We start from the raw sequence: 12,996 nt of genomic DNA on the forward strand, positions 1-12,996 counted from the left end.
ATGTAAAAAGGACGATGGCAGCAGTTGTAAAGACAAAGTCTCAGTTGTCGGAGTGGAGGGAGACTCTGTAACTGTAGCATCGTCTATTAGTAAACACTCAACACTGTAGCCAGGGACAGGGCAGCCCTCCGGATCCTCACGTTGCAACACTGTATCCACCCCGGGAGCAGTGAGGGGCAGCAGGGGATCAGCCAGCCGTAGTTGCTCCATGCCAGAAGTAGCTTTCTCGATCTTCCACTCCAGTTCTCGAGCGTTCCTTCGCCATGTCGCCCTCAGATCCGCGAGGGCCATCAGGATGTCGCCACAAGTCAGGTCCCTTCGCAGTACTGGCCGATCAGCACTGCTCAGTGGCGCCCTCAGAACAGCCTCGAGCTCTAGGACAGGCAGGGCAGCAGATATTGAAGACAGGGGAGTCACAACGTTTTCATTCCGATAGGCAGGCGCCATTACCACCCGTCCAGACCGCCCGCAATGGAGTGAGGGGGGGGCGACCACAGCACCAAGTGAAGCAGCAGATAGGGCCACTAAAGGTAGCGCGGCTCACAGACTGGGGGCTGCGCGGAGCGAGAGCCTCCTCGCTCGCTGTGGGTGCGGGCGTTCACGGCGGTGAAGACGGTCAAAGATGGAGTCCGCTCAGGCTGCCCGTCCCTGAACAAAGGAAAGTGTCGCCTGCACAGCTCCAGTCCCTCAAATAAACGCTCAGCTGTCAACCGGGGTCGCGTCAAATAATTAAGAGCATTCAGCCCAGTTCTGCAATGGATTACGCTCCCAAAGAGATCGGCTCTGCCACATCTAGTCCCAGCGACTAAGTCCAGCGGCGACCGGCGGCGCTCATCGGGACAGATTCCAGGGGCTGCGCCGGAGGTCGGCAAACGCCGCGAGTTCACGATGAATCCAGCCGGGAGAGACCTCAGAAGAACGCCATTAGTTCCGGCGCGTCCATGGCTTCGGTGAAACACGGTACAGTCAAGGATAAATAGCAGGATTTTAGTCTGAAAGCAGACGGGCTGCGGAGCCGGGAGCTCACACGTCCGTTCCGTACGCCATCTTGGCTCCTCCCCCGACCATCTACTTTTTAAAATTTCTTTTCCGCAATAATGATGAACTTAACAAAAAGAAGAATATGTTTAATATCGACCCCACTCAAACAGGTAACAATTGCATTCCTACATGTTCTAACTCCCAGTTCGTTAAAAATCGGTTTAAGGATAGACTTCCGAGCGTCTGCCAAGGCTGGGCATAGAGTTAAAATATGCATTAGGGTTTCCTCACTTAGCCCACAAAGCCTGCAGATACTCGATGACCATTTATTCTCCCATTTTGGAGTTCCAGCTTTTGTCGGATATCTTCCCAACCTTAAGTGCATAAATGTATTCTTAATCAAAGGTCTTAGATGATATGACAAATAGGGTTGGGGCGACAACCTACCAAAAGAGTTAGCTATTGACCAGATATGATTTTTTTCCTTAAGTTCTCCTTATCCGCTATAGTCGTTAGTAATGCAGCCTTTTGATTCATTTCTTTCTTAAAAACGATTTTACTCCTCATTTCATCTTCTAATTTTGAACATAGAAAATTACATAGGCATTCATTTAAATACAGCTGCCAATTCTTCGAATATTCACCTTCTGAAATTTCGAGCCAACACAGCTTTGCTAAAGATCCTTCCTCTGACCGGACTAATGATAATAAGAACTTTAGAAATGAAGATTGACGAGCCAGTAATGGGTTCTTAAACCCAAATTCTAATCTTATATTGGCACGACTGATGTATTTAGGGATCTTAAAAACGGTTTTATATGTCCTAATTTCTATATCGTCGAGCAGTTTTGCGTCTTTGCCCCTAAAGATGATGGAGCAATAGTCCAAAGAAGGAATTAACTTTGCTCTCATCACCCTGATTAGATGTTCATAGTTAGGGCATGATAATTTGTCTCTCAATTTTCTAAAGACAAATGCGAGAGAGGAACCCCTGGCTTCAAGATTGTTAAAATGCTGCCTAAATATCAGTCCGTCATCAAAAGTAATCCCTAGATATTTATATGATTTAACATTTTCAATTACCAGACCGTTGATATTCTATTCTTTTATTCTCGGTTTCCTTTTTTTTCCATTATTTTTGTCTTTTTTATATTAATTGTTAGTCCATTTTGTATGACATAAGAGTTAAAAGAATCAATTAACCTTTTTAACCCTATAACTGTTTGGCTCATTAAAATGGTATTGTCTGCATATTGCAGATATTTAATCTCTTTACCATAGATCGAAGGCGAACGCGAATTAATATTTTTAAAATGAGCTGGGAGATCGGACATAAAAAGATTAAAAAGGCAAGGAGCCAAAACACAGCCTTGTTTCAATCCAACATTAGTAGCCAAACGACGGGTCATATGTTTACCATCGCCAATTTTGATCTGCACCCAGGTGTCGGAGTATAAAAGTATAATCATTTTTAGTAGAGTTTCCGATATGCCCTAATTCCTTAACTTCCATCAAAGAATATTTTGTGGCACAGAATCAAAAGCGGCTTTTAAATCAATAAAAAACACATACAATCTTTGCTTCCTAGTTTTGACTCTCTCACCTAATAATGTTAATAAAATCAAATTAGTATGAGTTGATTCACCCTTTCTAAAGCCAGTTTGAAAGTTAGGGATCAGCTCCTCTTTTGTGGCCCAAACCCCTAACTCATCAAACAGGCAACTGGCAAAAATGTTTGCATCTACGTCTGTAAGTGTGATTAAGTGATAATTAACCGGATTATCCTGGGGGTCACATTGTTATATTGGTTGTATGTTACTTCCATGCCATGAAACGTGATAAGGCCTGATTTAAGTACATCATTAAACAAGAGCGTTAATAACTCCGGCCAATTACTTAATTTAGCTTTACATATGGCATTCGGAATACCGCTTGGACCTGGCGCTCCATTGGATCTAATCTTATTTATCGCTTGTTTTACTTTATCAAGCAACCAGGGCGCAATATCCACACTACATTGAAGGTGATGAGTACAATCCTGCCTCCCTCCATTTGTTATTTTAAACATGCAGGTAGGACCATTACTATTACCCTTGTCATACGCTGGGCCTTGGGTATCAATTTTTAAATTAAAAAAGTTCACCCAACTTGCTTCATCTACATTAGCACTGTTGCTTCTATTATTACCATTCTCAATGTTATTAAATATGCTCCAAAATAACCGCAGATCTTTGGATTTACAAGCATAATGTATCTTAGCCCATGTTGATTCTTAATGAGCTTGCTTTGCTCTCAAAATTTTCCTCTTATATCCCTGTTTTAACTCTCTAATTTTAAGAGATATGATAAAAAACAATAACCTGTTTTTATTCCTGTACAGTAATCTTATTGCTTTATTGAGCCTTCTTTTTAGATATAGTAGGTGAGAAGAATACCACCCTGGTTTCTTAGGGTTCAATGTTATACCCCTAGCGGGCTTATCCCTAGCAAATTTAGCCAGCAATTCGTCACACAAATGTGACCATAAATCAACCATGGATTTCCCTTCACCATGAGCAGACCGCACATCCTGTATTAAACAGGCAAGGACTCCCAAAATACTTTCCTCCGTTTTTTCATTCCATATTAGCCTTTTAAGGTTAAAAGTTGTTGGAGCAGTTTTCAGAATTCTAGTTTCAGGTAGGTAGTCAAAAGCTAGATCAAAGAGAACCACTTGAGGATTGTGATCACTTTCAATCCTCTAGACTATCTGGTAGCTTCTTACTAAATTATATGATTTTTCAGACATTATAGTATAATCTATTACAGAAGGACTACCTACTTTATTAAAAGTGGGGATATTATCCGGGTCATGCATAATCTTTAGATTGTATTTTTTAAACTCACAATCTGTCCATTGAGCTAAACGTTTTAAATCAAATGTCTGCTTTTTATAAGCAACAAAATGCATGTTAAAATCACCTGAGATAATAAATACTGAGTCCAAATTATCAAAATATAACGTTTTCACCATTCCCCATAACTGAGTGATATGTGTGGATCTAACCTTTTTTTTACAACTTAAATACAAATTTAAAAGAGTAACAGAATAACCAGCTATTAATTTAATGCACTGCAGCCATTTTACCTGGAGGTCAATTTCAAAATGTTCTACTTTAAGATTCAAAGAAACATATATAGAAAGACCACCACATGGGCGACCCGAATAAGCTTCACGGGTTGCAACATTACAGTATTCAAAATAACCAATAAAGGGTTCACTACACGTGTTCCAGGTTTCTTGAAAAAATTGTATACTAAAAGCCTTCAAGAAATCTATTACATTTAGGTCCTCAATTAATGATTTTAGACCATTAGTGTTCCAGGAACAAAGTTTCAGAGGATTTAAAACTACTTCAGAAAATGGTCGGCATCAATCCTTCTTTCCAGGATTTACATTTGTTAGTATTTCTGGAAGCCAGCTCCAATCATCTACTAACTCTGGAATTTTCTTCAACGCCTCACATGCTCGCAAACCAGACTGGCTGCTTCTGATCTTGATACCGTAAGATAAATTTAATTGCGTAGATGGGCCTGACGCACCTTTTAATACTCTAACCTGTGCTGCCGTAGCTATTTTTTTATCATCCTCTTTTTACGTCATTGTATCGGGTGACTTGATTGGAATCAGCAACATTGGATAGCGTGGTCCTTGAGGTCTCCAAACTTTAATACCCCATTTCTCAAATATTATGCAATTAGCCATTATTTTATCAACCATTTCAATGTTTAGCCAGGTTGTAATTGTTATCTCCCTGTCAAGGTTATCACCTTCTTTCCTACACTCTACAGCTTCCAGATCCTCAAATACCACGTCTTCAAGATCTGTAATTGCATGTAACAGTTTCAAGATGTTACCATGATTTAGAATATCATGTGGACCTCTTGTTATATATTGGGGACAGAAGGCTACTTTCCTTCTATCATGCGACAGGTTTGAAGGCTCTATATCCTCTTTATTTACAGTGACAGTTGGAAACATGTTCTCAATAGCAGGCACCAGAACCATATCAGTCGAGAAATTAACTTCTTTAACTTTCTTTATTATTCGATCTTGCATACCCGAGTGAGCCAGCGGATCGGTCCCATTACAACCTTGCTAATGAGTAAGATTTATAGATTTCTGGTTAATAATGTTATGGACTCCTTGATCGACCGCTACTTCATTACTTGGTATCAGGCTTAATTCATACCCCTGATCATTTCTACTACTACCTAGGTGATTATTAAAATCTACCGATTTCTGTATATGACTTAATTGCACACCTTGAATATCCACCCTTACATTTATCGGTTGTTCTGCTACATCTTCCCTTTATGTTTTTGAAGATTCCACTAGGGGTCCTGAACTAAAATTGGAATCATCCTGCCCAAACTTTTTGATGACACACTCCATTGTTTGACTTTCCTTTACATTAAATCCAGAATTTTTATTAAGACCAAAAATCGGAAAATATGATTTCGTTTCAGTTTCTGTTTCTTCAGAAATTTTAGGATCATCACAATCATTCTTACTAGGTGATTGTAAGTGATGCCTTTTATTATTGTGTGTCTTCCTTAATCTTTTTTATGCCCTTTTGCAAAGAATCGCTGATTTTGATGGAACACTTATTTCATGGGTTTGATTAGGGCATGACTTTTTCATACTGCTTGACTTTTGATTTGACACTGGATAATCAATAGTCGCATCTTCTATTACCAAGCCATCTTTATTTATATTACAATATTACATTCCGATTTAGGTAGAGGGACCTCTGTAGCTTGTATTTTGCTTTCATCTTTTACAAGTTGTGCATTTCCTTCATTAACTGAGCTGCTTATACTGTTAGATGATCAGTAATGTCTTCATAGCCTTGCGCTTTTCTGCCCGACAACAGTTTTACTTCATGCACCATTGAACTTACTATTGAGGGTAAGTCAGAAATTTTATCAATCAATTGTGCACAGGTACAGGTTATAAACGGGCTATCTTTATCTGCTTGCACCTTCGAAATCAGGTTAGTTAAATGCAGAAGTTTTGTATCAATACCCACTATATGAGGTGCTGGTGTGTTTAGAATATCAACCTGAACATCCAATTTCTCAGAGTGGAAATTAAGCGCATTAGTAATTGAGTCCATGGTATGTAAAAGACAATCCCATAAACCTCGCTCAGGACTAGCCTCACTTTTTTTAGATCACCTGGGCTAGCCTGAGAGTTGCCCTCAAGTTTAGTTAATGAAAATATATCAGCTGGATTAAACTGGCCGCTTAAGTCCAGGCTGCAGTGGTCATTTGTATTAATAATCTTCTCAGAGCTGCTGACACCTGGAACTAACAGTGATTTATTGATGGTAAAGCTATTCTCCATAACACTGTCTCCACTTGACTGGTCCAGGTTAAATAAGCTGACATTACCACTTTTAACAAAACTGATATTTGGGCTGGGAAGCGAGTCCTCTGAAACCAATATCGGTTCACTAGACTCATCCTTGTGAGCTGGATTTCCAACTCCAACTCTGAGATCTAACACGATAACATCTTTATTTTCATTCAGTGTCCTACAAGAAGACATAAAACACACTACATCCAACCCTTTACTACACCCAACTGGTGTTTTATAACACGAAGTCTGACTGGCAATTTGAAAATCATCGACCAGCTGTAACTCTACCTGATCGGCAATAGGGACACAAGCTTGTATTTGCGCCTGAGACCGTTGCTGCTCAGCTACAGATAATGGCTGGAGCGAAGATAACAACACCTTCTCCACTACAGCACCTTCATCTATTACACTCCTATTCTGACTGTCCGCTACAGCATTCAATTTTTCAGGCAACTTTGAATGGATCAAATCACTAGAATAGCCACTTTTTTTTCCTTTTTTACACAGTGTTGACAACAATGGAGAGGACAGTGTACAGTCACTAACATTCCCACTAAGTTCTTTCTTTTCGGTGATGTTTCTTTTATGTTTGTCGGACTGTTTTTGATGGTACTTAAAAAAGAAGCTCTTTATAGACAACTGTGCCACATATGGAGACTTCATGCAGTCCATGCAGTCCTTACTAAAAGATGCAGATAAAGCCCTTTCTTCAGCTGGCTGACACGAATCCCCCTCCATAGAGGCAGTGTCGCTGCTATTTACCACTTTTTCCTCATTTTTTCCATTTTCCTTGTGCCTCTCCAGTTGAGGTGGAGCAACTGTTGACTCTTCGGTCGTCTGGCTTTGTATAGACTTTGGAGGGGCCCCACGCTGACGGCCAGACCTCATCCTTATTCACACAATACTTGACAGTATTTATCTGAGCTGCCCCTTCCTTTATTCTATTCACTTTGCTCTACTCTCCGTGCGCCTTGGCGGTATCCCCAGTCACAGACACAGGCACAGGTAAATCTTCTGCCACCTCCACTCACCTTCAGGCTCTTTCCTACTCGAATGAACAAGCGTTGGCAGGATTTCAAAAGTTGCACAGCAGAGAATAGTTCACGGACCAATGCATCAGAAAATATAAAAAACGGCACCACAGGGCACTACAGGGTACTACAGGGCAGCAACTTCTGATTTGGTTTTCTGTTCTGATCTATTCTATTCGGCGTTCCTGGGAGCTCTTGCTAGGTGGGGATGGTGAGCATGGGGGGGTGGGGGCTAGGCAAAGCTGGGTGAGAAGAGGGAAGGGGAACAGCTGTACAACCAACTTGCCTCTCTTGTCCTCTGCTACTTATCCACAAACAGCAACCCGCAAACCTTCTACCCCCGTAGCCCCCCGAGCTATCTTGCACCACCCACACTAGCGCCTACACCGGAGTAATCCTTCCTCTCCTCTGGTCGCTCGCACTCCTCCTAACGTCTTTGTGCACTACTGCTACTGCTGCTCTAATGTTAATGCAGCTCTAATGCAGCTCCCCACAGCTCACCACAGCTCGCCGTTCTCCTTCACTCTCCTTTTGCTTTTTTTTTTCAGAGCTCCGCTCTATTCCACTCCAATAGTGGTGGCGGCTCTAACAGCAGAGGCTCAAGCGACTCCAGCGAAGGAGGGGTGGTGGCTCAAACTGCGGCAGCGGCTGCTTTACTTGCTCACCAAACACATCCAGGGCTCAAGCGGTCCACCGCGGCTCGGAGGCTCAAACAGCGTTAACCAGTAACCCTGCTCAGGTCCGGTTCACTCCGACCCCTTCGCTCACTTGCCACGCCACACGCTGCTCCTGCTCCTCTCTCACAGCTCACTCACTCCCAACCAGAAGCGGAAACTGAAACCAGTGGAACCAGACGTTTCAGTGGTACGCATGCTCAGTCATAAGACAGCATTGATGAAAGCAGACCTGCCCCAGGCAGGTGAAAGAAAATCCCCTACCCCTACTCAAAATTCAACCCAGGTCCCATTCAGCCCAGCCCTGACTCATCAGACTGCTGGAGCCGTAGCCCTCTCCCAGCTCCGGTCACTCACAAGCCAGACATGCAATACACAAACCTAGCAGAGGCACACTAGATAGTTAGGCAAGAAAATACCTACTTTCTAAAAGTGGTATTTTCAAACACAGCATGTTAAAATCACCCACACTAAAAGATGCACTTTAACATTCTGAACTCAGGCATACTAAACTTTATTTTCCGATCTTGTTCCCTGGGTCAGTTCTTTTTATAAGATGTTATAATGAAACAGTCCATTTTGGCCTATGGGAACAGATAGCCTTTTTATTAACTGAGCTTATAAAGCGCCTGGTTACACTAGTCAGTGTGTCCCCGCGCTAATAGTGGCCTAAAAGATCCCTAACACAGCCAGAAAAGAGCACTTCAATATTTGGGGAACAGATTTCCTTGCGGAAAACTTTTTTGGACGGCTCCATCCGGAGTCTGAGAGGAAGAGTGTTCCTTGCAAAAAAGCCTTGCAATAGTGAACGACGAAATTGGCAGTATTTCACTATCAGGACATGCCACACAAATCAGGGCATGTCCTACCTTTCATATACAATGCACCCTGCCCACAGGGGTACCTTGGGCCTACCTTAGGGGTGACTAACATGCAGAAAAGGGAAGGTTTAGGGACTGGCAAGTGTGTGCACTTGCCAAGTCAACATGGCAGTACCAGACTGCTCACAGGATCTGCAATGACAGGCCTGAGCCACATTTTACAAGCTGCTTCTGTGGGTGGCACAATCAATGCTGCAAACCCACCAGCAGTATTCGATTTACAGGCCCTTGGCACACATGGTGCACTGTACTAGGGACTGACAAGTAAATCAAATAACCAATCATGTAATCACTAATCCGTACAACAATTTACAATAGGAAACACTTGCACTTTGGCACTGAACAGCAGTGGCAAAGTGCCCAAAGCATCTAGACCAGAAAAAACAGATGAGGCAACAGCAAAAAGTGGAAGGGAGACTCACGCCAATGGTGCCAAGTCTAACAGTTATCAACTGTTGCAATGTGATAGCAAGAAGTTATGACTTTCAGAAACTGAAATAAACGATAGAGAATCTCTAATAGAGCCATACACAACACAAGTTATTCTCACTAGTAAGTACTATGTCCTGCAGTGTAGACAAACAAAACTTAGTGTACAGGTAAGGGAATGGGTTACGGCTGGTGGAACGCTTCCATAAAGAGATTTGGAAGAACAGCCAAAGGAATATTAAGGGTTTGACAATGTAACTTTTCGAGATAGGTTAAAAAGTAACCTGAAAGATAATGGAGATGTTTAAGGAAAAAATTTAATCTAACATAGTCATTGAATTTACCAAAATTAAAGGTTCAAAGTTATTACTAAAAATGATTAGACCTGGGTTAGGACCACAAGGTTTATAACCCCAACATAACCTCCCAATATTAATCTCAAAATGATTATTACTTTGGAAAAAATGCATGGAACACTCCAAGTGATGTGTACTAGAAAGAAGAGCCAATGTCCTTTTTAAATCTTATGTGATGCATTTGTAAACAGGGTATACAAGTTGTATAGAATGACACTATAAACACACGTAATGAGAGGCTGAAGAGTGGATGGGAGTGAAGACAGAGCTTCCTCTCATCTCATCAAAACCTCTTCCAACACCCTGTGAAAAGTTGCTCGTGTGCAGATGGTACTCACATCAGTAACTGCATGGAAGGTCTGGTGGCCCGTCCTGTCCTGAATCACTTTAATGCTCACAGGGATCTTAACTGAATCTCCTTCTGGAATCCAAATACCCTGTGGGAAATAGAGCAAAAAGATAATAAGGAAGTAAGAGGGAGAGACAGAAGAAGAAAAGAAGCAAAGAGGGAAGGAGTGGCAGGTGGCAAGAAGTAGAGGAAGGATGGACGAAAAAGAAAAGAAGAAGAAAAATAAAAAAGGAAAGAAGGAATGAAAGCAGGAAAGAAAAACGAACAAGGAAAGAAAACCAAGGATAGAAAGAAAGCAAGGAGACCGGTTTGAGAAGATAGAGGAAGAAAGAAGAAAATAATTAAATAAAAAGAAAAGGAGATGCATAGAGAAGGGAGTATGGTATAGAGAGGAAGAAAAAAGAAAGAAAGAGAAAGCAAAAACTAAAATACAAGCTAGGAAGGATTGAAAGGGGGTGTGTCACTTTTGCACCATGCAACAGGGTGCAAATGCGATGCAACCCTCAAGATATAATTTATCATGCCATGCAAGGCTCCCTTGCAGAGCCCTGAGTGGGTTGATAAATCCACAGTAACGCAAAGCAGTGCAAATAGCTGTGTTACGTTACTCTGCCCCGGCGAGGCATTCCATGGGTGAAGCGTCGGTGTTCCCATGCAAAAACCAAGGATTTTGACGCATTCCCAGGTTTACCATTACTGATAGACCTGGGAATGTGCCAAAAGTTCCTCACCTTCCCATGTGAGGTGTAACGAGGAGAAATATCTTTATTTCTCCTCGTTACTTTCTCTTTGTATGTGTGCTGCAGAATGCTGCACATATAGAAAGAGGAAAATGCTTCAAAGGATTGTTTTTTGGCAGGAAGGTGCCCCTTCCTGCACAAAAACAATCCTGCTTGCAACGCAGGCATTCTTGCACTGTGGTGCGTCAATGCAGGGAAAAGGCAGGAATGCGTCATATAATGTCAAATACGGCGCTTTCTTGCCCTTTCCCTGCCAAGCAGCACTGTGACTACTGCGATGCATAACATCTTCATAAATATGGCCGTAAAGCTAGTAAGAAAGGACGTAAAGCAAATAGATAAAGGGTGCATATTAGAGAACTTGGAGAAGGAAGAAGACTAGGAAACACAGAGTCCTGTGGCACACTCTGTGGCTGCACTCATTGGAGAGGCACAGACTCCATCCCCTACCTTATGGACGGTGCCAAAGACTCCAGAACCCAGAACCTTCATCTTCTTCAGTTCAGTTTCCTTGAAGATCCGAGCATGTACTTTGTTGGCCTTCTCACTTGGATCCAGGGGTTCAAGAGACTGGGGACAAAGGCATAATGGTTGACACTCACGGTGTGTAACAGGCATAGGTTTACATTCACACTCTGTGAGGAGCAGAAATGTGATCACATGCCCAGTTTGCTGCGGGTATAGGGGATCTTGCATCATGGGCCGAAAGACAATGGTGCTCATTCATAATGATGTGCAGAGGGAGTGCGTAAACTTCACACTGGGGGTAGAGGCAGTAGATTGCGTGGGGCTGAGAGCATCAGTAGCTCTTAGCACCAGTGATAATGAGCCCTGGCCCTTCCACTCTGCTGACGTGCATCAATCTGCTCTTCCTCAACCCTCTGTTGCCTCACACCTAACCAATAACGCTGCAACTCACCTCTTCCAAGGCCCATCTTATCTCACATCTGCATTGGCTCGCCACTACCTAATCCAGTGCACTGTCCTGCTTTACTTCTCAATACCTGCATTACCTCAAATCTTAGCCCCCCCCCCCAGCTAAAACAAGCTTTGCTGGACCCAGAAAATGCAGCTACCTCATATTGCTAATATACCTTTGCTTTTGCGAATAATTAACATAGCGGCTGGAACCCAACTGTGAGAACTCCTCAAACATATAACATTAAAACACTTGCATGATTGGCAGTTCGGTTACAGACCTAACGAGGTGCTGAGGCAGCCCTTCATGGTGGCCGCTTTAAAGTCTTTGACATAATACATGGATTAGGGATGATGCAGCATCACTTCTAATTTTGTTGACATCTCTGTGGCTTTCAACACCCACTCCACTCACTCTGTCTATGGCTGGGGAGGTGGCAGATATGTCATGTAGGGCTAGAGAGGGGTTCTCTTCTTTAATGACTCTGTATAGCTAATTCCCCTCAATTGACCTGTGATATTTTCTGGATTTGCTTCAGGACTTGATCCTAGCTAATAAAGCGAAGACTGAAAATCAGAAAATATAACTTTAAAGTCAGGCTTAAAATCAACACCCTTGGTGGAAATCTAAGGGGAAACATCTGCTGATGAACTTTATTCAGGATCACATTTGGGCCACAGATTCTTCCCTCATGTTGGCCTTACCCAACACAGTGATACTTTAGTCTTACGGCCTTACCTCACTCTGTATCCAATATTGCCTGCTCTTACATTTCTTCAGACAGGTATTACCGCACACCTTTTCTGGGCAGACCTTATCTCATCTTTTACACACTAACTCCGGCCTTACCTCACCCTTTCCCGCACCCGGCACTGGCTCGTCAGTTCCCCAGTGTGCCTTACCTCGCCCTTCTCCAGGTACCTCCTCATGGCCCTCTTCTTTTGGATTTTCAGGCCACGCCAGTACAGCAGCGCCAGAAGGACTGTCGAGCAGAGCACGAAGAGGCTGCAAACCACGGATACCGCAACAATTGTAATCAATTTACTACTAGAAAAGAGGAGGCAAAGCATGAGGTTAGTCACAGTTTATAATCAGACTAAGGCCAGACTAAGCAATATGGGCCCTAGCAGTGGAGCCAAAGCTGTGACACTCATTTCAGCTCTGAGCTGTGCACAAGCCCCAAATACTCTTTGGCAGCTCAAGCTCAATTTTGGTTCAGCAAGTTGATTTAC

The 12,996-nt window shown here is 42.6% G+C and overlaps 1 protein-coding gene across 2 annotated transcripts in view; it reads right to left on the reverse strand.

Annotated features, from left to right (window-relative positions):
* The window catches only part of ERBB3 (erb-b2 receptor tyrosine kinase 3), a 249,950-nt gene that overhangs the window by 32,842 nt on the left and 204,112 nt on the right, over positions 1–12,996 (reverse strand). Inside the window, exons 17-19 of one of the 2 annotated variants that reach the window (XM_086963900.1) lie at positions 12,667–12,811; positions 11,296–11,415; positions 10,095–10,193 (exon numbers count right to left, since the gene is read on the reverse strand). In XM_086963900.1, the coding sequence (XP_086820026.1) occupies positions 10,095–10,193; positions 11,296–11,415; positions 12,667–12,811 (364 nt within the window). The remainder of the gene's footprint in view (positions 1–10,094; positions 10,194–11,295; positions 11,416–12,666; positions 12,812–12,996) is intronic. The other variant, XM_086963901.1, reaches the window with a different exon arrangement.

Source organism: Lissotriton vulgaris, chromosome 1_1 (genome assembly GCF_964263255.1).
Source record: "Lissotriton vulgaris chromosome 1_1, aLisVul1.2, whole genome shotgun sequence".
Classification (NCBI taxonomy): Eukaryota; Metazoa; Chordata; class Amphibia; order Caudata; family Salamandridae; genus Lissotriton; species Lissotriton vulgaris.